The sequence below is a fragment of the Rhinoraja longicauda genome, chromosome 15 (assembly GCF_053455715.1).
Source record: "Rhinoraja longicauda isolate Sanriku21f chromosome 15, sRhiLon1.1, whole genome shotgun sequence".
NCBI classification, from domain to species: domain Eukaryota; kingdom Metazoa; phylum Chordata; class Chondrichthyes; order Rajiformes; family Arhynchobatidae; genus Rhinoraja; species Rhinoraja longicauda.
In genome coordinates this window covers 42,323,186-42,348,733 of record NC_135967.1, presented here as the reverse complement: position 1 = coordinate 42,348,733, position 25,548 = coordinate 42,323,186, and the positions used below count along the sequence as shown (strand labels likewise).

Sequence of the window (25,548 nt, the reverse complement as noted above, 5' to 3'; positions counted from 1 at the left end):
AGCACTTTGGTCAACGTGGGTTGTTTTTAAATGTGCTATACAAATAAAATTGACTTGACTTGACTTAAAAATATCCATTGACTTCGCCTTCATAGTCATCTGTGGCAATGATTTCCACAGACTCACTCACCACCTTCTGACTAAAGAAGTTCCTGGTCATCTCCTTTCAAAAGGTACGCCCTTTAAGAGGAGAGAAGAGGAGTGAAATGTTAAGCCAGGTGGAGGTGGACAGTTGAGAATCAGTACTAATCCTCTCTTTTATTAAGGTATTCCTTAAAAACTACCTCTTTGATCAAGATGTGTTGGAAAGAAATGCAGATGCTGGTGAAGAAGGGTCTCGACCCGAAACGTCACCTGTTCCTTTTCTCCAGAGATGCTGCCTGACCCGATGAGTTACTCCAGTGTTTTGTGTCTATCTTCAGAGTAAAGCAGCATCTGCAGTTCCTTCTAACATACACACACACACACACACACACACATACACGCACACGCACACACACACACACACACACCACACACACGCACACACACACACACAAACACACACATACACACACCTACACACCTACACACACACACACACACACACACACACACACACACACAGAAATGTCTAAAAACATATATGCTTGTATATATATTTATGTATACATATATGTGTGTCCCGCCCCCCTGACATCAGTCTGAAGAAGGGTCTCGACCTGAAACGTCACCCATTCCTTCTCTCCTGAGATGCTGCCTGACCCGCTGAGTTACTCCAGCATTTTGTGTCTATCTTCAGAGTAAACCCGCATCTGCAGTTCCTTCTAACATACACACACACACACACACACACACACAGAAATGTCTAAAAACATATATGCTTGTATATATGCTGAGTTACTCCAGCATTTTGTGAATAAATATGCTTGTATATATATTGATATATACATATATATGTGTCCCGCCCCCCTGACATCAGTCTGAAGAAGGGTCTCGACCTGAAACGTCACCCATTCCTTCTCTCCCGAGATGCTGCCTGACCTGCTGAGTTACTCCAGCATTTTGTGAATAAATACCTCCGATTTGTACCAGCATCTGCAGTTATTTTTTTACACTACATGTGTGTGTATGCGTTTATGTACATGCACTGAACTTTTTTTCCGTTTATTATGTTGTTGACAGTGTACTGTGTTTACATATTCTGTTGTGCTGCTGCAAGTCAGGAATGTCATTGTTCTATCTGGGACACACGGCGATAAAACACCCCTGACTCTTGGAAATACCTGCACAAATCAGGGAGGCGGCGGCGGCGTCTCTTTAACGTGAGAGGACTAGTGTTTTCCATTCGGAGCAACGCGCAGGCGACCAAGGGCAGCGCTGGAGTTGTGCTTTGCAGCCCGTTCCCTCCCTCCCTCCCTCCCCTCTCTCTCTCTCTCTCTCTCTCTCTCTCCCTCTCCCTCTCTCTCTCTGCAGATGCAGTGATGTTGGGAGATGCTGCTTAATCCAACGTCAGATCAACTTTGATCAATATTCCCCGGCCGCTCCAATTGGAGGCGCATGTTCAGACCGGCTTCCCACTCCACCACCATCTTTGCCAGTGTGAAATCATCTGGCAACAAAAAATATATATAGAGATATCTCTTGCCCTCCTCGCCCGGCACCGTACTACCCTTGTTGACTGGAACACTTAGAGAGAGGGAGAGGGAGAGGGAGAGGGGGTGAAGAAAAGAAGGGGGGAGAGAAATCGGGATTTACATCCATCTGACTGATCCAGGTCGCTCTAAAGGAACTGAAACCAGCGCCAACATGAGACGAAAGGTTCTGCAGTCGGTCTTCCTAACGCTCAACATGCTTCTCAGGACAGCTTTTGGCGCTTTCCCCAGCAACGTTCAGATAGGTAAGTCAACTCTTGGATTAAAGTGCGGTGCATAAATAGTGCAGAACTTCACAGGAATCGTTGAGAGTGGCTTGTAAAACGCATGCAGATAAATCAAGTCATTGCTAATTGAAGCCGGGTTTTAAAAGAAATAAAGGGGAGAGGGGAGGGGGGGGGGGTTCACTTTAGTCTTGGGGGAAAGTTAAACGGGTTCGCCTTTTATTTGATCGTATTAAGACACAGTGGGCTAAGCTGGAGGGTATCTATCTATCTGTGTTGTGAAATGGGACCAGCGTTATGCGGCACTAGGAGGTCGATTCATTTTTTCTCCCTCTCTCCCTCTCAACCTCTCTCTCTTTCAATCTCTCTCCCCCCTCTCCCACTCTGTCTCTCTCCCTCTCTCCCTCTCTCTCCCTCTCCCTCTCTCTCCCCTCTCTCTCTCTCTCCCCTCTCTCTCTCTCCCCCTCTCTCCCCCCCCTCTCTCCCCCCCCTCTCTCCCCCCCCCCTCTCTCTCCCCCTCTCTCTCCCTCTCCCCCTCTCTCCCTCCCCTCCCTCTCTACATTTTTGTGCACAGGCGGGTTGTTCGCCAGAAGTACAGATCAGGAAAATAGCGCCTTTCGATTCGGGATTTACCTCCACAACACCAACCCAAATATCTCCGAGGCACCGTTCGCTCTCACCCCACATGTGGACAACCTCGAATCGTCCAACAGTTTCTCTGTGACCAACGCGTGTGAGTAATCCTTCATTGGATTAGAGCGCGGACAAGCAAAACAAAAAGATAGAACAGCTACCTCGAAAGTTAATGAAAGTGTCACCATGACAGTAAAAGAAAGTAATTGGAGAAGAAAAAACAAAACCCTCCTTTCTAATTTCACTATCGATCTATCTCTACCGACCTGGTTCCATGCACGAAGCGATTGGTCGACCTATATGGTCGCTATTGCTTCTGTAGTAGTCAAATTGTTATGTTTGTATGTTGGGGTAATTCAGATCAGTGGGATTTTTTTCTCTCCCATTGGTACTTGAACGTTTAATCTGACATCCACAATGAGTGTTTTACTAGACAAGGCGTTTATATTTGATGTATCAATGAGCAAAATGTGTGTGTGTGTCTCTGTCTGTCTGTGTGTATCTGTGTGTGTGTGTGTCTGTGTGTGTGTGTGGGTGTGTGTGTGTGTCTGTGTGTGTGTGTGTGTGTGTGTGTGTGTGTGTGTGTATCTGTGTGTGTCTGTGTGTGTGTGTGTGTGTGTGTGTGTGTGTGTCTGTGTGTCTGTGTGTGTGTGTGTGTGTCAGTGTGTGTGTGTGTGTGTGTGTGTGTGTGTGTCTGTGTGTGTCAGTGTGTGTGTGTGTGTGTGTGTGTGTGTCAGTGTGTGTGTGTGTGTGTGTGTGTGTGTGTGTGTGTGTCAGTGTGTGTGTGTGTGTCTGTGTGTGTGTGTGTGTGTGTGTGTGTGTGTGTGTGTCTGTGTGTGTCAGTGTGTGTGTGTGTGTGTGTCAGTGTGTGTGTGTGTGTGCATGCGGTCAGATCTATAGCAATTGCATTAGGCTTCCCATAAAGACATTTCCCAATGAAAAATCACTTGGCTGCCCGTTTGCAGATTCACTCCAGCAGCACGTTTTTTTTTCTCTACTTCTTCTCTACCCTCTCACGGACTCTGCAGTAGTTGCAAGATCCTCGCTCATTAGTAAGCAGGTCTCGAAGGCACTTTGTTGCGTTATCGTTTGAAAATAGCCGCTGTGTTTCGACCCCCCCATACCCCAAACGTGCTGTGCCACGAGGTGTGATTATGAAATGCCAACTCCTGGGTCGGCGATGGTCATCATGTTAGCTAGGTGCAGTAGCCCTTCCTTGCGTCCGCCACATCATATGCCTTTTGCTGACCATGCTTGTTTGTGAAAAAGGAGGAGAGGGCGAGGGGAGGTCGGAGCATCTCACAGTGCGGCATCTCACAGCTCGGTGTAAATGTACACACCTTGTATCTCCGGGTCCCGTCCGTTCACAGAGGGCTGGTTGGTATTCAAGGCGCTGCAGTTTTATTTTTAAACATTTATTTCTCACACCTCTCTCTCTCTCCAAACGATACCTAACCTCGAGTGATCTTATCCCCCCACCCCACTCCCCCCCCACCCCACCCACCCCACTCAAGATAGACACAAAATCGCTGGAGTAACTCAGCGTTTGAGTCACGTTTCATTACCAGAGACCCTCCTAGGCTTGTCTCAAACGCGTGCTGCACAGAGAGAGGAACATGATCAATTGGGTGGGAAGGAACTGCAGATGCAGGTTGGCACTGAAGATGGACACAGAATGCTGGAGTAACTCAGCGGGACAGGCAGCATCTCTGGAGGGAGAAGGGATGGGTGGCAGTTTCGGGTCTTCGGTCTGAGGAAGGGTCTCGACCCAAAACATCACCCATTCCTTCTCTCTCCAGAGATGCTGCCCGTCCCGCTGAGTTACTCCAGCATTTTGTGTCTATCTTCAGTGTCAACCGGCATCTGCAGTTCCTTCCCACCCAATTGATCATGTCCACCTTGTGCAGCACGGGTTTGAGACAAGCCGAGGGTCTCTGATAATGAAACGTGACTCTCAATATCAGAGCGGACACGCACCAAGGTTTATTCCTCTCTTAGAACGGGTTTTTTTCCCGTCAGTTTTCTTTTATTTCATTCCTCGCCTCTCGTATCCCCCCCCCCCCCCCCCCCCCCCCCAGCCCAGTCCGCCCGAATTTTGTTCCTTCCCAATGGGTGGGTGGATGGGGGATACATTCTCCAGAGATGCTGCCTGACCCGCTGAGTTGCTCCAGCTTTTTGTCTGTCCTTCTTCGGAATAAAATGATTACGTGCGTTTTGGAGCCTCTAATGTTCTGAGTTCATCTCACCGGAGAGTCGCAGAGTGCTAAATGCAGAGGGGGGACAGTGCACGCTGACTGGCGGGGGGTTTTATTTTGTGGTTTTTTTAACCGATGAATTGGCTTCTTCGGGCGACTGGTGCGTTTGGAAGTGCGGGCCAACTTGCCACTCAATGCCTCAACGTGGAGCTCGAACGGTCGCGTCTCTCTTTCTCTCTCTGCACGTTCAACACAACAACTAGGGGGGTGTGAGTCGCCCCACTTCAGAGCCCCACTTCAGTGCAACACCACTAGATACTCGCCATGGAAAGTTGCATTCCCAGAGAGGGAGGGGGGTGGGGGAGGGAAAAGGGACCTCGCTGCTGTGCAAGAAGGAACTGCAGATGCTGGTTTCCACGGAAGATAGACACGGAATGCTGGAGTAACTCAGCGGGACAGGGCAGGAGCATGTCTGGAGAGAAGGAATTGGACGCTGGTTCATTCAAAGACGACCGGCTTTGAAAAGGGGGGGCAGCCGTTTCTTTCCGAATGGAATCAAAATCGTCGCCCTGAAAGGGTTAATCTTACAGCAGGCGTTGCCTGGTTTCTAACTTCTTCCACGTTCTCAATCCCGGATTTCCCCCAAATGTTTTTTTGCGGGATTTATTCCACAACCCCGCTCCCTTTAGCACATCGTATTGGAAGGAACTGCAGGTGCTGCTTTACACCGACTGCAGACACAAAATGCTGGAGTAACTCAGGCGGCATCTCCGGCGAAAAGGAATTGGGTGACCTTTCGGATTGAGACCCTCCTTCATACAATAGGATGCTGATCGATCTTGGGGTCAGTTCAGGCGCCCCACGCCTGATGTGGAATGGAAACACCTGTACAATATTTAGAAATATGGCCGGGCATTCTCTTTGGCTTCTCCTCGGCTTCAGCGAGCCGTGAACCAAGGCTACTACTGCACAACCACTGTTGACAGAGAGGGCATTATAACGCTACCTGGACGCGGGCTCGGTCTACGAGGAGATATATCTATCTGCACCATCCACCACAACTTGCCAACCTTTTTCTTTGGCATAACTTCCTCGGGAGAATTTCATGGAAGATTGTACATTTTCTTGATCAACGTCTGCTTTGGTCGGTTCCTTTCACACCTTAAATACTCTTTGTACCCCCTCCTCGTCTCTCCATCCCTTCCCAAGGCCTGGCTCCCCGACCAGTCCGACTGCCCTCCCGATTCCATTTTATCTCTGTGTGCTTCGTTGCCATCCTCCTCTGGCCAAGAATGACCCATTCTACATTTTCCCAGATCTCTGTCCCCCTTTGATGTCTCGTTTTCACACCTCGCCCTTCCATATCTCTGTGTCTCCCTCTCCCCCCGACTCTCAGTCTGACGAAGGGTCTTCAATGCGGGGGGGGGGGGGGGGAGATATCCAGAGATATCTCTCCACATCATCGTCTATATCTCTCGATTTCCTTTCCCCCTGACCCTCAGTCTGAAGAAGGGTCTCGACCCATTCCTTCTCTGCAGAGATGTCCATTAGTTCTATAGACAATAGACAATAGGTGCAAGAGGAGGCCATTCGGCCCTTCGAGCCAGCGCCGCCATTCAATGTGATCATGGCTGATCATTCTCAACCAGTACCCCGTTCCTGCCTTCTCCCCACACCCCCTGACTCCGCTATCCTTAAGAGCTCTATCTAGCTCTCTCTTGAATGCATTCAGAGAATTGGCCTCCACTGCCTTCTGAGGCAGAGAATTCCACAGATTCACAACTCTCTGACTGAAAACGTTTTTCCTCATCTCTGTTCTAAATGGCCTACCGCTTATTCTTAAACGGTGGCCCCTTGTTCTGGACTCCCCCAACATTGGGAGCAGAATGAGGCTATTCGGCCCTTCACGTCCACTCCGGTATTCCAATCATAGCCGATCTATCTTTCCCTCTCGACCCCATGCTCCTGCTTTTCACCCCAGACACCCGCGCCAATCACGAATCTATCTGTCTGTTTCCAAAAGACGTTGCCTGACCCACTGAGTTACTCCAGCATTCTGTGTCTACCTTCATCACTCTTCACCAGATGGAATTTACCAATGGCAGTCTTTGGAGTAGGTGGCTCCTTGAACTACCCGGAGCCAGACCGTGGAAGGGTTAAGATTCTCAAATCACATTCAATAATGGAAGGTAGACACAAAATGCTGGGGTAACTCAGCGGGTCAGGCAGCATCTCGGGAGAGAAGGAATGGGCGACGTTTCGGGTCGAGACTCTTCTTCACAATGGAACCGTGGAGGAATTAAACAAGCGAGGGGCGTCGGTTAGGAGTGTTTTTTTGGTTAATAATGATTCTTACTTTTCAAAACGTTTTTGATTTTGATCAATACCGGTGTCGGGAGGTTATGGGGAGAAGGCAGGTGATTGGGGTTAGGAAGGAGAGATAGACCAGCCGTGATTGAATGGCGGTGTAGACCTGATGGGCCGAATGGCCAAATTCTGCTCCTATGAATTTATGAAAGTCGGAGATTGGAGACCCCATTATCGGAGTGCGGTTTGAAGGGCATTTTGCAGGTTGCATTTCTGAGGGTTGGCGGCTGTCTGTATGTAAGGTGGTCTTGAATCACCTTGAAAGAGAAGCCATCCAATGTGACCCAGAATACAGGCCAAAAAAACCCCTCCTTGCTGACTCGTCCTCGCACACGCTCAATGTCGTTCCCGGGAAGGTCAGCGCGTTAAACGCAATCGGCTGTGTGAGGTGGGATGAGATGGAAATTCTTCCCCCGTGACTCCCACCAACAAATCTAAATCATGGTTCATTCACCTCGGGGAAGTGCAGCGGCCCCGTGTGTATCCGGAGCGTTTTTTTGTGCTCATCTCTCTCATTCTGCCGTTTAACTAATTGTGTCAAACCCCCCCAGTTTCCTTGATCCGTGTCATCAACTCTCCTGTTCCCCGACACCCACACCACCGCTACAAATCCAACTCTCCCTGTTTATAGCAAGGAACTGCAGATGCAGGTTTAAAATGCTGGAGACAAAATGCTGGAGTAACTCAGCATCTCTGGAGAGAAGGAATGGGGTGAGACTCTTCTTCAGCCTGGGTTCGCCAATTCCCTCTCTCCGGAGATGTTGTCTGAGTTACTCCAGCATTTTGTGTCCGTCTTCGCTCTATTTTACACACGTGGAGAACAATTTACTGCAACAGAATGTCTTGAAACTGATGTATATTGGCGCATTTTTATGCAGGGCAAGAGATCTTTCAGATTCCTCGCACGGTGAGCAGTGTAAATGAAGATATCTAGATCACATATGATTATAGTTAATTACCTACATAATTTATCAACTGATTACCTTTTTTTCCTCGTCTTCGATTTTCACTTGGATCTGCATCAAAAACATAGTGCCCGTAAATATCATTCAACACCTAATCTAATATTTGAAATCTATCCACGGCACACACACACACACACACTGCATTAAGTAATTAATGGCGCCTTGGCAGATTCGCACTTTATGCATTGATTTAGGTAAGAAAAGAACTGCAGGTGCTGGTACAAATCGAAGGTATTTATTCACAAAAATGCTGGAGTAACTCAGCAGGTCAGGCAGCATCTCAGGAGAGAAGGAATGGGTGACATAGAAACATAGAAACATAGGTGCAGGAGTAGGCCATTCGGCCCTTCGAGCCTGCACCGCCATTCAATATGATCATGGCTGATCATATCCAACGTTTCGGGTCGAGACCCTTCTTCAGACTGATTTGATTTGATCCACGCCTCGTCTGCTTAGAGTAATAATGCATTCTAGCACGAAGCCTAAAGGACCTGGGTCCCAGTCCCAGATATTAACTGGGATAAAAGCACCCACGTTTGGCGATCACTCCAATGTTTATGCATTTAGTTGCTAACTCGGCTGCTTGAGGGTCGCGTTCTCAGAGCCATTCCGTTTCTCCCTGAGCTGCAAACTGGCCCAGAACACAGCTGATCAATTGTATGTCAGGTGCAGGACACCATCAATGTACTGTGGCTGATTGCAAAGAGTACCGACCCGCACAATACGCGCATTAGGAACGGCATTAACTGTGTGTGTAAAAAAAAAAATGCTCGGAGACCTATTAACTCCCATTCAATGGAAAGAAGCAACAATGTTTTAGCGAAATTGATGACCATTTAGATGCCCCTCATTCTCGAAAATAAATACCACCACTCGTTTTGCTTAAATAGCATAGCTTTTATGTATTTCAAAAACTGAATTTTATGCAGAATTTTAAATAAATATACAAAATAAAAAACGTTGTACATATGCTCTATACCTTTCTACATTATATATATGCACACAAAATATTAAATTATATCCAATATTTACACAATTGTTATTTACATTCAAAATTATATATACGTGCAAGTATATTTGCAAATTAAAACTTGGTCCGTTCTCTGTACCTTTACATTACAGATGCAAAAAAATATAAAAATTATATCCAAAATTTACAAAATGTTGTTATTTACATGTGGAAGATTATATATACGTATAAAAATATATATGCAAAATAAAAACTTTGTACATTCTCTGTACCTTTGTACATTCTCTATACATTCAATGGTGTTATAGCTGGTAGTGTTTGTACCTATCTTGAAATAAAACACTCTTGTCACTCATGTAGCCCCTGCTGTGATATCCCTTCCCTTGTTTGAAGGGATGTCCTCCAGAGTCTGACCCTCAATGTCCAGCAGCGGAAGGTGCCTAGTCTATACAGAGCATTCATTGCTTTTGACCGTAATAATCTCACTTTACTTTTGTTTTAGTGTAGAGATATAGCGTGGAAACAGGCCCTTTGGCCCACTGAGTCCACACCAACCAGTGATCCCCATTTACGTACACTATCCTATACACACAAGGGGCAATTTACCATTATACCAAGCCAAATAACTAGCAAACCTGTATGTCTTTGGAGTGTGGGAGGAAACCCAGTGATCCCACAGAAAACCCACGTAGGTCACGGGGAGAACATACAAACTCCATACAGACATGCGCCCATAGTCAGGATCGAACCCGGGCTTCTGGCGCTGTAAGGCAGCAACTCTACCGCTGCGCCAACGTGCATACTCTTTTAACATCCACTGCCTGATTATTATTTCATTCTTACTTTTTGGTTTACTGTGACTAGAATCATAGTCACAGAGCATGGAAACAGGGCCTTCAGCCCAACTTGCCCACACCAACCAACATGTCCCAGCTGCGCTAATCCCACCTGCCTGCCTTTGGTCCATGCACCTCTATAAACTGTCCTATCCATGTACCTGCCCAAATGTTTCTTAAACATTGCGATAGTCCCAGCCTCAACTACCTCCTCCGGCAGCCCGTTCCATACACCCACCGCCCATTGTTGTTTTGTGATATCAGGAGATCTTATCGAAACGTATAAGATTATTAGGAGGTTGGACACGTTAGAGGCAGGAAACATGTTCCCAATGTTGGGGGAGTCCAGAACAAGGGGCCACAGTTTAAGAATAAGGGGTAGGCCATTTAGAACTGAGATGAGGAAAAACTTTTTCAGTCAGAGAGTTGTGAATCTGTGGAATTCTCTGCCTCAGAAGGCAGTGGAGGCCAATTCTCTGAATGCATTCAAGAGAGAGCTAAATAGAGCTCTTAAGGATAGCGGAGTCAGGGGGTATGGGGAGAAGGCAGGAACGGGGTACTGATTGAGAATGATCAGCCATGATCACATTGAATGGCGGTGCTGGCTCGAAGGGCCGAATGGCTTCCTCCTGCACCTATTGTCTATTGTCCATTGTCTATCCCCCTTTTTTGTGAATCCACAAGCCAGCGATGGTGATCTTTTCCACGTTCTTTTGAACTTCTCCAGCAGATTTTATGTAAATAATCTCACTATATATTCCAATGGTTTGCATGCAAGAGTAGCAGGATCCAAGCTTGGCTTTAAACCTTAGCATACATGATCACATTGAATGGCGGTGCTGGCTCGAAGGGCCGAATGGCCTCCTCCTGCACCTATTGTCTATTGTCTATTGTCTATACCTGGATAGCAGGTTTGATATGTCACTCTCCCAGAAAAAAATAACATTAGGCCTTCTAATAATTGGACTAATTGGAGTAATAGAGTGATACAGCTTGGAATCAGGCCCCTTGGTCCAACTTGCCCATGCCAACATGCCCCATCTATATTAGTCCAATCTGCCTGCCGTTGGTCCATCTCTCTCTAAACCTGTCCTATCCATGTACCCGTCCAAATGTTTTTTAAACCTTGTGACAGTACCTGCCTCAACTACCTCCTCTGGCAGCTCGTTCCATACACCTGCCCCCACTTTGTGTGAAAAAAAAGTTTCCCCCACAGGTTCCTCTTAAATCTTGTGTAGGAAAGAACTGCAGACGCTGGTTTAAATCGAAGGTAGGCACAAAATGCTGGAGTAACTCAGCGGGTCAGGCAGCGTCTCTGGAGAGAAGGAATGGGTGACGTTTCCGGTTGAGACCCTTCGTCAGACTGATGTCAGGGGAGGGGGAGGGGGTGGGTTCCCCTCCCCTGACATCAGTCTGAAGAAGGGACTCGACCGGAAACGTCACCCATTCCTTCTCTGTAGAGATGCTGCCTGACCCGCTGAGTTACTCCAGCGTTTTGTGTCTACCTTCCTCTTAAATCTTTCTCCCCTTCGTCTTAAATTAGACATGAACAAATGTGTATGCAGGTGCTGCCCTGTAGCATGTGTGCAGAACTGATGTATTATTCCCATCATCTTTACGGTCTGATTTTGATGAATGCTTCCTCTCCCCTCACCTCTGTTTTCTGATAAATACAGTCAGAATCTTTAAATTATAATTAAAAGTTGAAGAAGTTATTTGTGGGTTGCCAAGGTTTAATTATTAATTAAAGGGAAACGTTGAATAATTGCAGTGCCCACACATATATTGTCAGGGGTTATGAGGAGAAGGCAGGAGAATGGGGTTAAGGGGGAAAGATAGATCAGCCATGATTGAATGAACTTGATGGGCCAAATGGCCGAATTCTGCTCCTCTCACATGAATTTATATTGATCATGCAAATATCAGTGTTATTTATTTTGTCCCAAATAGCTCAGTAAATAAATAACAACTGAACTTAGTTTAGTTGAGAGATACAGCCCCGGAAACAGGCCCTTCGGCCCACCGAGTCTGCACTGACCAGCGATCCCCGCACTCTAACACTATCCTACACACACTAGGGACAATTTATATCGATACCAAGCCAATTAACCCACAAACCTGCACATCTTTGGAGTGTGGGAGGGAACCGAAGATCTCGGAGAAAACGCACACAGGTCACGGGGAGAACGTACAAACTCCGTACAGACAAGCACCCAGTAGTCAGCATCGAACCCGGGTCTCTGGCGCTGTAAGGCAGCAACTCTACCGCTGCGCCACCCTGCCACCCAAGAAACATTTTGAGCGACGTTAGACTCCAACTCTGAATAGTGATGAAAAAAAACAAAGCATGAATCACTCAGCTAATTGCATCGATTGCTATATTATATGGATGAGAAAATCATAGGGAAAACGTGTGAAGAGAAATTAAAAAACCCATCAGTGAAGTGAATTTATTTGGCAAAGCTAGAAATATGCATACTTTTGACAACTCATAATTGTGGAGGTCATTTAAGTATGGATCACATAAAGGGGGGAGAGTTAAGTGGCAGTGTGAACTCCCAGCAGCGGTTGCTAACACTTGTGCAATTGTCCTGATGGATTTAACATCCAAAGCAGCAATTATACTTTTTGAGTCATTCTATTAACAATGTCTGTGTGCATGAATTAATGCTTTTCATCTAATTGTCTGTCCAACAAGTATAAGGAATATTAACTGGCTAGCAGTTTCTGCTGGAGTTCACTGCCCTCACCATTCTGAACGGACTATTGTTCCACTGTCATCCAGCGTGCAAACAGGCTCTTCGACCCAACTTGCCCACACCAACCAACATGCCCTATCTACACTAGTCCCACCTGCCAGCATTTGGCCCACATCCAGTTGCCCATTCGGGCAACTGAATCATCCTGCTACAACCAGAAAGCAATGCTGAACTACAATCTACCTCATTGGTGACCCTCAGACATTGCTAGGTTTACCTTGCACTAAATGTTATTCCCTTATCATCTTTATCTATATACTAAAACTCTCGTTTGTTATCTTGTTTGTGACTGAACTTCAGCCAAAACGGTACATGGTAGCGTGACAATTTTAGGCCCACCTTACTCACCATTGTCACTTTAGTGATAATGCAAGTAGTTTTATTGAAATCGGTGTTATATTTTTTTACGTTATTCACATTTTAAAGTTTAAAAGGAGGGGAGGGGGAGGGGAGGAGGGAGGGAGGGGGGAGTGGGGGAGAAGGGAGAGGGGAGGGGGGGTTGAGGAGAGAGGGGAGGGGGGGAGGACAGGGTGCTGCACCAATGCAGGAGAGGTTTGGGCCCAATGGGTCCACTTTGTCTAGTACACTCTAAATGGCTCGACACTGGAATTTAGAAGGATGAGAGGGGATCTTATCGAAACATATAAGATTATTAAGGGGTTGGACATGTTAGAGGCAGGAAACATGTTCCCAATGTTGGGGGAGTCCAGAACCAGGGGCCACAGTTTAAGAATAAGGGGTAGGCCATTTAGAACGGAGATGAGGAAAAACTTTTTCAGTCAGAGAGTTGTAAATCTGTGGAATTCTCTGCCTCAAAAGGCAGTGGAGGCCAATTCTCTGAATGCATTCAAGAGAGTACTTGATAGAGCTCTTAAGGATAGCGGAGTCGGGGGGTATGGGGAGAAGGCAGGAACGGGGTACTGATTGAGAATGATCAGCCATGATCACATTGACTGGTGGTGCTGGCTCGAGGGGCCGAATGGCCTACTCCTGCACCTATTGTCTATTGTCTATTGACTGTAATCATGTATTGTCTTTCTGCTGACTGGATAGAACCTAACAAATGCTTTTCACTGTACCTCGGTACACGTGACAATAAACTAAACTGAACTATCCCTCTAAAACTGTCCTATCCATCCAGACTATTGTTGGGTTTTCTGATGTGTAAAATAACTACATTCTTCCTAACCTCAGAAACGTTAATGCACGCCACATAAACCATTGTGATATTTTCAAGTAATTGTGATTATAAAATCACCATGTGTTACAGAAATTCCAATTCAACACAGTGGGCGTGTGAGTAAATAGCAAGGAAATCAACTGCTCGGTCTAGATTGAGTACTGCTTATATTATTTTGGACTGATTATTTATCCTTTGCCGCGTGGTTTCTAAGTACGCGACCTTCCATCTTTTTCCACCTGACCTTTTCTAAAATGGTGTGGAACGGTCAATTGCGTGGCTGACTGAGCAGATTTTTGGTTTAGTTTATTTTGTTGTCACGAGGTACAGCCAAAAGCTTTTTGTCGCGTGCAAACCAGCCAGCAGGGAGGCAACACACGGTTACAATCGATCCATTTGCAGTGTAAAGATGCGTGATCAGGGAATAACGTTTCGTGCAAGGTAAGGGTAGCAAAGTTTGATCTCGGACAGTCCGAGGCACACCAAAAAGGTAGATGGTAATTCAGCACTGCTCTCTGGTTGTGTGATTCTCCCTCAATGGCTTTGATAGCAATTAGTCAAAGTATAACATTTTGGCCCAGATGTGCTTTGGTAATAAAATGCATCAACAGGATAGACCGTCATTGAGTTTATTGGAAAGCCACACTCTACATTCTCCAATTCATATGAAACAGATACCAGTCAGCGTGCATTGCCAATAAAGTGGACCATAAGATCATAAAACCAAACGAAACGTATAAGATTATTAAGGGCTTGGACACGTTAGAGGTAGGAAACATGTTCCCAATTTTAGGGGGAGTCCAGAACAAGGGGCCACAGTTTAAGAATAAGGGGTAGGCCATTTAGAACGGAGATGAGGAAAAACGTTTTCAGTCAGAGAGTTGTGAATCTGTGGAATTCTCTGCCTCAGAAGGCAGTGGAGGCCAATTCTCTGAATGCATTCAAGAGAGAGCTAGATAGAGCTCTTAAGGATAGCGGAGTCAGGGGGTATGGGGAGAAGGCAGGAACGGGGTACTGATTGAGAGTGATCAGCCATGATCAAATTGAATGGCGGTGCTGGCTCGAAGGGCCGAATGGCCTCCTCCTGCACCTATTGTCTATTGTCTATTGTAAGATATAGGAGCAGAATTAGGCCATTCAGCCCATCGTGTCTGCTCCGCCATTCGATCATGGCTGATCTGGTTTCAGCTTCAGTTTAGTTCATAGTCACGTGTACCGAGGTACAGTGAAAAGCTTTTGTTGTGTGCTAACCAGTCAGCGGAAAAACAACACATGATCACAATCGAGCCATTCGCCGTGTGCAGATATGTGATAAGGGAATAGCGTTTAGTGCAAGGTAAAGCCAGTAAAGTCTGATGGTAGTTCAGGACTGCACTCTGGCTGTGGCAGGGTGGTTCAGATGCCTGATAACTACTTTTCACTCTCAATTCCATTCTCCTGCCTTCTCCCCAAAACCTTTGCCGCCCTTAATGTCCGCTTTTAATAAACCCATTAATGTCCGCTTTTAATAAATCACCCCAAAATGGAGCTGCATAATGCGTACAGAGTGGCAGCTCAGGAGGGAAAATATTCTTGCTCGAACAAATGTATAATGCTGAAGTTTTGCTTCAATGACTTAATAATTTTGTACTCTGCTTTCAACATGCAATGTATATCATCAGCCTGTGGGCATGCTAAAAAGCATTATTACACCCAGCAATGTGTCTGTAAACAGCCTGTTCTTGAACAGTAGTTTATCACCCCATGAGCTGAGAAGTGTTTCAGTGGGATTTTCTCCAATTTTTTTTTTTAATGAATTCTGCTAGCCAAGCTTCTAATAGCTTTCAAAACCTAGGCTGGTGGAAATCACATGAGCAGTCATGGGTATGACTGCATTCACATCAGTGTTGTTAAGAAAAATGAATCTCTTCTGTTATTTTTCTGAATTTGAAAATATGTCTTGAGTTGAAGGTTTATGATAAAGGTCTCACCACAAACAATGAGATTCTCTAGCACAACTGGCATCATCCCTATTCACAGGCAATAATACCCTCTGCGTGTTTAAAAAACCCATTTAAAACGCATTTTCTATTAGTGCACCTCAAGGTTTACATCGATATTTTCACCTTTTCTGACAGATGGATCATGTTTAGAGTGTTTATTTGAAGTTTTTGTGCTTGGTATGAAAATGCTCCGTAGCATGTTTCAATCTGGAAAGCTTAATGCCCACATAAAACGCAGCTGAAATGCATGGATATAATGGGGCATTGTTTTGACATATAAGACAAGTATATTTTAGACATTATGAAGCTCCTTAGTCACAGAATGATACAGCGTGGAAACAGGCCCTTCAGCCCAACTTGCCCACACCAACTTGCCAACATGGCCCAGCTACCTTAATCCCTGTCCACATTTGGTCCGAATCCCTCCAAACCTATCCTATCCATGCACCTGTCTAACTGTTTCTTAAATGTCGGGATAGTCCCTGCCTCAGCTACCTCCTCTGGCAGCTTGTTCCATACACCCACCACTCTTTGTGTGAAAAATCATGTGGTGATACCTTGCGGATGAAAACCTTGTGGTGATAAACCATGTTGTTTTGAGCTTGTTTAGTTTAGAGATACAGCGCGGAAACAGGCCCTTCGGCCCACCGAGTCCGCGCCGACCAGCGATCCCCACACACTTATGCTATCCTGCACACACTAGGGACAATTTGCACTTATACCAAGCCAATTAAACTACAAACCTGTACGTCTTTGGAGTGTGGAAGGAAACTGAAGATCTCGGAGAAAACCCATGCGGTCACGGGGAGAACGTACAAACTCCGTACAGACAGCACCTGTAGTCGGGATCGAACCCGGGTCTCCGGCGCTGCAAATGCTGTAAGGCAGCAACTCTACCGCTGCGCCACCGTGGCTGCCACAATGTTCTTGTTATTAGTAAGATCATCATAGAAGTGAGTTCATGAAAGCATCATAAAAAGACTCTTCTTAAACGTTGCATTTTTATTTGTTATGATGAATCCCATCACATCTCCAAACACATTTCGGACTATAAAATACTTCTTGGCAAAATCATTAAAATTGCACCAAAGGAAGGTTGGATAAAATTGTATGTCCTCTTAAGTCAATTTTCAGGAGACATTTTCTAATCAGAATATTCCAAGCCAGTTGCGCAGAATTTGTTATCGGGATCCGTTCCGTTCAGTTTATTGTCACGTGTACCAAGTTGCAGTGAAAAGATGGAGTATATTTTAAAATTTGACATGTTTTGTTCACCTGGAATCTAACCAAGATTTATGCTGTTAAATAGGAGCTTTGAGCATATTTTAAAATAAACTCCATGCTGACAGCACCCATAGTCAGGATCGAACCCAGGTCTCTGACGCTGTATGGCAGCAACTCTACCGCTTAATACAGTTTCCCGTGGTAGGCTAATCCAGAAGATTGAGATGCATGAGATTCAGAACTAGCTTACTCATAGAAGACAGAGGTGTCAATGGAAGGGTGTTATTCTGGTTCAGGAAAAGTGGTAAAGAAGGCTTCTGGTTTGCTTGCCTTCATTGATCGGAGCATTGAGAATAGCAGTCAGGAAGTTATGAAGCAACTCTATAAGATTCTGGTTAGGCCGCATTTGGAGTATTGCATTCAGTTCTGGGTGCAGGAAGAATGTTAAGGCTTTGGAGAGAGTGAAGAACAGATTTACCTCCTAATGCTGCCAGGATTTGAAGCATTAAGGGGAGACCTGACAGCAGTATATAAAATTCTGAAATGAATAGACAGGGTAAACAATCAGAACTTCTTTCCCCAGGATGAAAATCACTACACTACCCTCAAAACGCAAGAGGGAAAAGCTTTAAGGATAGAGGGGGAGAGTTTAGATTTAGATTTTTTTACATTTAGAGATACAGCGCGGAAACAGGCCCTTCGGCCCACCGAGTCCGTGCCGCCCAGCGATCCCCGCACATTAACACTATCCTACACACACTAGAGACAATTTTTACATTTTACCCAGTCAATTAAACTACATACCTGTACGTCTTTGGAGTGTGGGAGGAAACCGAAGATCTCGGAGAAAACCCACGCAGGTCAAGGGGAGAACGTACAAACTCCGTACAGACGGCGCCCGTAGTCAGGATCGAACCTGAGTCTCAGGAGCTGCATTCGCTGTAAGGCAGCAACTCTACCGCTGCGCCACCGTGCCGCCGTTTAAAGGAGATGTGCAGAGCAAGTTATTTTTACAGAGGGTGGTGGATGCCTGGAATGTGCTGCCAGAGGTGGTAGTTGAGATAGAGGCAAGAGTAATGTTTAAGAGACTTTTAGATAGACACATGTATATGCAGGGAATGGAGGAGCTTGGCTCAAGGGTAGGAAAAAAACTGCAGATGCTGGTTTACACCGAAGATAGACACAAAATGCTGGAGTAACTCAGTGGGACAGTTGATAGTCTATCTCCTGTGATGGGAACGGTGAGATCGAGACATGGTAGGGAGATGCCGGAGACGGTCCAAGTGAATTTGAGTGCAGGATGGAAAATAGTAGTGAATTTAATGAAGTCAGCAGGCTCTGCATGGGTGCAGGGCGTAGCCCCAATGCAGTTGTCAATGCAGCGGAGGTAGAGATTGGGGATAGGGCCAGTGTACGGCTGGAACAGGGATTGTTTGATGGACCCTACAAAGAGGCAGGCGTGGCTGGGGCTCATGCCTGGTGGCGCAGCGGTAGAGTTGCTGCCTTGCAGCGAATGCAGCGCCGGAGACTCAGGTTCGATCCTGACTACGGACGCCATCTGTACGGAGTTTGTACGTTCTCCCCGTGACCTGCTTGGGTTTTCTCCGAGATCTTCGGTTTCCTCCCACACTCCAAAGATGTACAGGTATGTAGGTTAATTGACTGTGTATAATGTGTAAAAAAAAATTTTTTAAATTGTCCCTAGTGTGTGTAAGATAGGTGCGGGGATCGCTGGGCGGCACGGACTCGGTGGGCCGAAGGACCTGTTTCCGCGCTGTGTCTCTAAATCTAAATCTAAACTGCCCAGGGCTGCACCTGAGATTTGTGGGAAATGGAAGGAATAGAAGGAGAGGTTATTAAGAATTGACTGAAGATTGATTTCCGTAATAAGGGATGTTTGGAACAGGGTTAAAATTAACCATACACTTGGCACTTCTGGCTAAAGATGGATGAAAACACTTCAGCTTTGACTGTTGCTTTCACATCTGCGATTGCAGAAGATCCAAATGTTCATGAGCTATCTCCCCCCTTTGATATTTAGCTGCTTACCACCATTCAAAACGGTGCCTGGCAGGACCTTAGATAGACACTAAATGCTGGAGTAACTCAGCGGGACAGGCAGCATCTCTGGATATGGGGAATTGGTGATGTTTCGAGTTGGACCCGAAACACCACCCATTCCTTCTCTCCAGAGATGCTGCATGGCCCGCTGAGTTACTCCAACATTTTGTGTCTATCTTCATTTCAAACCAGCGTCAGTAGTTCCTTCCTACACCAGGCCCATGTTGGCTTGTGGGAACTCCAGATGTATCCTCTGCAGCTCCCATTGTCGAAGCAGGCGTCAGACGTCTCTCTGTACATGCCCGGCATGTTCTTCGAAAAACATCTCATTTTGACCAAGATTGGTCCCGTGTCTTGGCAGCGACGCCTAAATGAAGAATTTGTCAGATGATAATTGCAATTCATGCAGTAATGTGGCAAAGTTCCCAGATATGTACACGAGCCTTTCTGTAATGCAGTGCAAATTACCTGCTGCAAATGGCTCTTACGGAACTCCAGAGTTGAGTTTCAGCATTTATTTCGTGTCTATCCCACTTAACATGCTGGTAGCATAGCTTCACACCACACAGGATGTCCACAGGGTAAAGGGGGAGCTATACTCTTCCCCGTGGGTTGTGTTTTAATCAGTCTACAAACGCTGCCATGAACAGATGTGACTGCAACAAATAGTTCTCACAGTATAGTGGTATTGTCATGTTCATTCCCTCACCACCCTCAATGGATCCATGCCGTTCAGGATGTGGCCATCTTGGTTAATGGTAGTGTGAACTGAGCCATCCTTGGTGATGGATACTGACCATCTTGCCTTTCGCTTGGGCAGCTTACAACCCAACGGAATCGGTATCGATTTCACTAATTTCTCTAACTTCAAGTAACCCTTGCTTTCCCTTTCCCTCAGTCCCTCCCCCCATCCTCGTTCACCGACTAGTTCCACTGTCCCCTCCTGATCAAATATTACTGATTGTGTGCCAGGTTGTCATCTTCCCCTCAGCTGACAACGTGCCATTCTTCATTTGCTTATCTCCGTCTGCTTTGATCTGTCGTTTCCACACCTTGCCCTTCCATATCTCTAGACTCCCTCTCTCCTGACTCTCAGTCTGAGGAAGGGTCTCGACCCGAAACGGCAGCCATTCCTTCTCTCCAGGCTTGGATAGAGTGGATGTGGAGAGGATGTTTTCACTTGTGGGAGAGTCTAGGACCAGAGGCCATAGCCTCGTAATTAAAGGACATTCCTTTAGAAATGTGATGAGGAGGGATTTCTTTAGACAGAGGGTGGTGAATCTGTGGAATTCCTTGCCATCGAAGGCTGTGGAGGCCACGTCAATGGATATATTTAAGGCAGAGATAGATGGATTCTTGATTAGTACGGGTGTCAGGGATTATTGGGAGAAGGGAGGAGAATGGGGTTGAGAGGGAAAGATAGATCAGCCATAATTGAATGGCGGAGTAGATGGCTCCGAATGGTCTAATTCTGCACCTATCACTGACGACCTTATGTAAGAGTAATGATTCATCATGTGAGGGGGGCTTCCGTACCTGTGTTGTCCTGACACCAAGAGATGCCTCAGGATTTGGAGTCAACGTTGAACAGTCCCAGGGTCATAGAAACATAGAAACATAGAAAATAGGTGCAGGAGTAGGCCATTCGGCCCTTCGAGCCTGCACCGCCATTCAATATGATCATGGCTGATCATCCAGCTCAGTAACCTGTACCTGCCTTCTCTCCATACCCCCTGATCCCTTTAGTCACAAGGGCCACATCTAACTCCCTCTTAAATATAGCCAATGAACTGGCCTCAACTACCTTCTGTGGCAGAGAATTCCACAGACTCACCACTCTCTGTGTGAAGAAATGTTTTCTCATCTCGGTCCTAAAAGACTTCCCCCTTATCCTTAAGCTGTGACCCCTGGTTCTGGACTTCCCCAACATCGGGAACAATCTTCCCGCATCTAGCCTCTCCAACCCCTTAAGAATTTTATATGTTTCAATAAGATCCCCCCTCAGTCTTCTAAATTCCAGCGAGTATAAGCCTAGTCTATCCAGTCTTTCTTCATATGAAAGTCCTGCCATCCCAGGGATCAATCTGGTGAACCTTCTCTGTACTCCCTCTAAGGCTAGAATGTCTTTCCTCAGATTAGGAGACCAAAACTGTACACAATACTCCAGGTGCGGTCTCACCAAGGCCCTGTACAACTGCAGCAGGACCTCCCTGCTCCTATACTCAAATCCTCTTGCTATGAATGCTAACATACCATTCGCTTTCTTCACTGCCTGCTGCACCTGCACGCTTGCTTTCAATGACTGGTGCACCATGACACCCAGGTCACGTTGCATCTCCCCTTCTCCTAATTGGCCACCATTCAGGTCGTTCCCTTCTAAATGCATTTGTTTGTTTTTCCCAGCATCTCTGGTGGTTCTTGTTGAGTGGTGGCAAAGGCTTCACCAAGGAATGCGGAGGCCAAGTGAATAGATATTTTTAAGGTGGGGATTGATAGATTCCAGATTAGTCCGGACTTCAAAGGTTACGGGGGAAAGGCAGGAGAATGGCGTTGAGAGGGAAGGGTAGATCAGCCATGACTGAATGGCGCCATGGCTTAATTCTGCTCCTAGAACTTATGGATTTATGAATGGATATCAAGGCATGATCCTCTAAGTAGGATGATGTTGTCCTTTAGTTTAACTCTCCTCTGGAATGGCTCTTCCAATTTTTGGACATTCCTCACATGTTCATCAGAAGGGTTGTTGGGACTGAGGTTGTGACTCATTCTTTGCCCAGGCCAATGTCAGATAGGTGATAGGAGCAGAATTGGACTATTCAGCCCATCAAGTCTACTCTGCCATTCAATCATGGCTGATCCATCTTTCCCTCGTAACCCCATTCCCCTGCCTTCTCCTAACCCCGTACTAATCAAATGGTTTGTTTGGTTGAACTGTCATCGTCCTTAGTTGCAGTTGTTGTGGTTTGTTATGAATGAGTTGCTTGTCTCAACATTAAGTGAGTAACAAAATGGATGACAAAATGGATCAGATATCATTATTTTTGTTGAAGTAGAGATAGGTTAAAATTGCACCCTGTAACTCTTCCATTTAGGCGAAAGATCAGACCCTGGTGAAAATCAGGGCGCTAATATTTTCATCGAGAATGTTCTCCAAATTTACATATCTGTTGTGCTGTTGCAAATAAGAATTTCATTGTTCCACTTCGGGGCATATGGCAATAAAACACTCCTGAATCATGAATACTAACAATTCAGCATCAATCTTCATCTGTTCAACAAAATCGTTGCTATTGTTAGTTTAGTTTAGAGGTACAGCATGGAAACAGGCCCTTCGGCCCACCGAGTCCATGCCGACCAATGATTACCCATTCACTAGTTCTACCCTACGCACTAGGGACAATTTACTGAAGCCAATTAACGTACAAACCTGCACATCTTTGGAATGTGGGAGGAAACAGGAGGGGCTGAAGAAAACCCACGCGGACACAGGGATAACGTACAAACTCAGTACAGTCAGCACCCATAGTTGGGATCGAGTCCCGGGTCTCTGGCACTGTAAGGCCAAGTAAAATTATTATTGAAAATGTTCCTTTATTATTATTCAATAGACAATAGACAATAGGTGCAGGAGGAGGCCATTAGGCCCTTCGAGCCAGCACCGCCATTCAATGTGATCATGGCTGATCATTCTCAATCAGTACCCCGTTCCTGCCTTCTCCCCATACCCCCTGACTCCGCTATCCTTAAGAGCTCTATCTAGCTCTCTCTCTTGAATGCATTCAGAGAATTGGCCTCCACTGCCTTCTGAGGCAGAGAATTCCACAGATTCACAACTCTCTGACTGAAAAAGTTTTTCCTCATCTCAGTTCTAAATGGCCTACCCCTTATTCTTAAACTGTGGCCCCTACAAAAGGAACACGGTGCTAATCAGTCAAAAAAGTATGGGAATGGTGATCTGCCTAGCCTGTCCTTTCCTAATCTCAAAGCTATTTTGGAAAACACATGAATTTAAAATGTGTAAAGGTTGCTTCTTGTAGTCAAGGTAGAATCAAGCTTAAGTAAATACCAATGAAAACAAAAACCAACTCCCACCTCTCTGTTGTATCTGCCAAGGTCAATGCAAAAAGAAAATCCTTCAGCAAGCATTCATCGTGGAGCATCCAGGTCACGCGATTGTTTAACTGTAATAGATTATCCCTAAAACAAATATTTGCTAAATCTATTAATTCCACGCCATCAGATTCATCTAATGTTCGTGGGAGGCATGCTTTAAATTATTTATAATGCAAAATAGCTCAATTATTTTAAGCATTTTTTTACTGTAAAGCAATCCACTTAATTTGAAAAATACACCTTGCATAGCTTTGGTGGTGATACCTGAGGCCTTCATTCTAATTCTGCACAGTGTTATTAGTAGTTGGTAAAACCATGTTCTGCAGGCATGCAAGTGGATTCATCACTAGATGTAATCAGCTGTCGCTCAATAAAATGAAGAGGTGAATGAAAAATGTTACGTTGACAATTAATTTATGCAGAATCAAAGAAATGCCACTACACGATGGCCCAATGTAATGGTACTTTCACCCATATTTTGAAACATCGCAGAATCTAAAAGCCAAAGGTTTATGTTTTCATCTTAAAGCAACTCACGCGAGGTTTGCAATAACTTAGACAAACTTGAGATGAAAGGATCAGGATTTTACTTCTAACAATTGGCAATTATTATATAATTAGGCTTTGGGCATATTAATAATAATAATAATAATGCATTACATTTATATAGCGCTTTTCAAACACTCAAAGACGCTTTACAGGGATTACTAGAACATAGAGAAGAAAATAAATAGATAAATAAGTAAACGAACAGAAAAAGGAGACAGAAGGTGAGGTGACGGTCAGTGGTTGAAGGCGGTGCTGAACAGGTGAGACTTCAGTGATGTTTTGAATGTGGTGAGTGAGGAGGAGTCTCTGACGGTTTGGGGTAGTGAGTTCCAGAGTGTGGGAGCAGCGATGGAGAAAGCCCTGTCCCCCCAGGATCTGAGTTTGGTCCGGATGGGGGGGAACAGGAGGTTGGCAGCAGCAGAGCGGAGGGTGGAGGTGGGAGTGTATCTGTGGAGGAGGTCAGTCAGGTAGGATGGGGCCAGGTTATGGAGGGCTTTGTAGGTCATGAGGAGGATTTTGTACTGGATTCGCTGGGGGATGGGGAGCCAGTGGAGCTTGTAAAGGACAGGGGTGATATGGTCACGGATTGGGGAGTGGGTGAGTAGACGGGCAGCGGAGTTTTGAATGTATTGAAGTTTATTGATGATTTTTGAGGGTGAGCCATAGAGGAGGCTGTTGCAAAGTAGTCCAGACGGGAGGTGATGAAGGCGTGGATGAGGGTTTCTGCAGCTGTGGAGGAGAGGGATGGACGGAGACGGGCGATGTTTTTGAGGTGGAAGAAGGCTGTCTTGGTGATGTGTTTGATGTGACAGACTTAATGGGAATTTTGAACCCAAACGTATTTGGAACGAGCATTGCCTCCAGTTTGGGTTTTCATTACCTTGAGAAACCATCGTGGTCCAGAGGATTTTTCTTGAAAAGTGTCAACAAAAATTATTATTTATTTATTTTCTCTGAGCTGCAGCTAGAGTTTTTTCAGGCAACTGACAACCCACAGCTGGCGGCACTGTGGCGCAGCAGTAGAGTTGCTGCCTTACAGCGAATGCAGCACCGGAGACTCAGGTTCGATCCTGACTACGGGCGCCGTCTGTACGGAGTTTGTACGTTCTCCCCGTGACCAGCGTGGGTTTTCTCCGAGATCTTCGGTTTCCTCCCACACTCCAAAGACGTACAGGTATGTAGGTTAATTGACTGGGTAAAATGTACAAATTGTCCCTAGTGAGTGTAGGATAGTGTTAATGTGCGGGGATCGCTGGGCGGCACGGACTCGGTGGGCCGAAGGGCCTGTTTCTGCGCTGTATCTCTAAATCTAAAATCTAAAATCTAAATCAACTGTTCCTCAGCAAAAGCAGTTCGATGCAGGTAAGATTTAGGAGGATGTTGCCAGGACTCGAGGGTCTGCGCTATAGCAGAGGTTGAGTAGGCTGGGACTCTATTCCTTGGAGCACAGGAGGATGAGGGGTAATCTTATAGAGGTGTTTAAAATCATAAGGGGAATAGATCGGGTAGATGCATAGGGTCTCTTGCCCAGAGTAGGGGAATCGAGGACCAGAGGACATAGGTTTAAGGTGAAGGGGGAAAGATGTTATAGGAATCTGAGGGGTGACTTTTTCACCCAAAGGGTGGTGGGTGTATGAAACGAGCTGCCAGAGGAGGTAGCTGAGGCTGGGACTATCCCAACGTTTAAGAAACAGTTAGACAGGTAAATGGACAGGACAGGTTTAGAGGGATGTGGGCCAAACGCAAAAAAGTGGAACTAGTGTAGATGGGTAGGAAAATAACTGCAGATGCTGGTACAAATCGAAGGTATCACAAAATGCTGGAGTAACTCAGCAGGTCAGGCAGCATCTCAGGAG

At 45.8% G+C, this 25,548-nt stretch overlaps 1 protein-coding gene across 1 annotated transcript in view; it reads left to right on the top strand.

The window, feature by feature from the left end:
- Positions 1 to 1,359: 1,359 nt before the first annotated feature.
- Positions 1,360 to 25,548, top strand: part of LOC144600681 (glutamate receptor 3-like) — a 297,333-nt gene continuing 273,144 nt past the window's right edge. The window contains 2 exon segments of the mRNA XM_078412564.1: positions 1,360 to 1,879; positions 2,433 to 2,591. Coding sequence (XP_078268690.1) covers positions 1,789 to 1,879; positions 2,433 to 2,591 — 250 coding nt within the window. The 5' untranslated portion in view covers positions 1,360 to 1,788.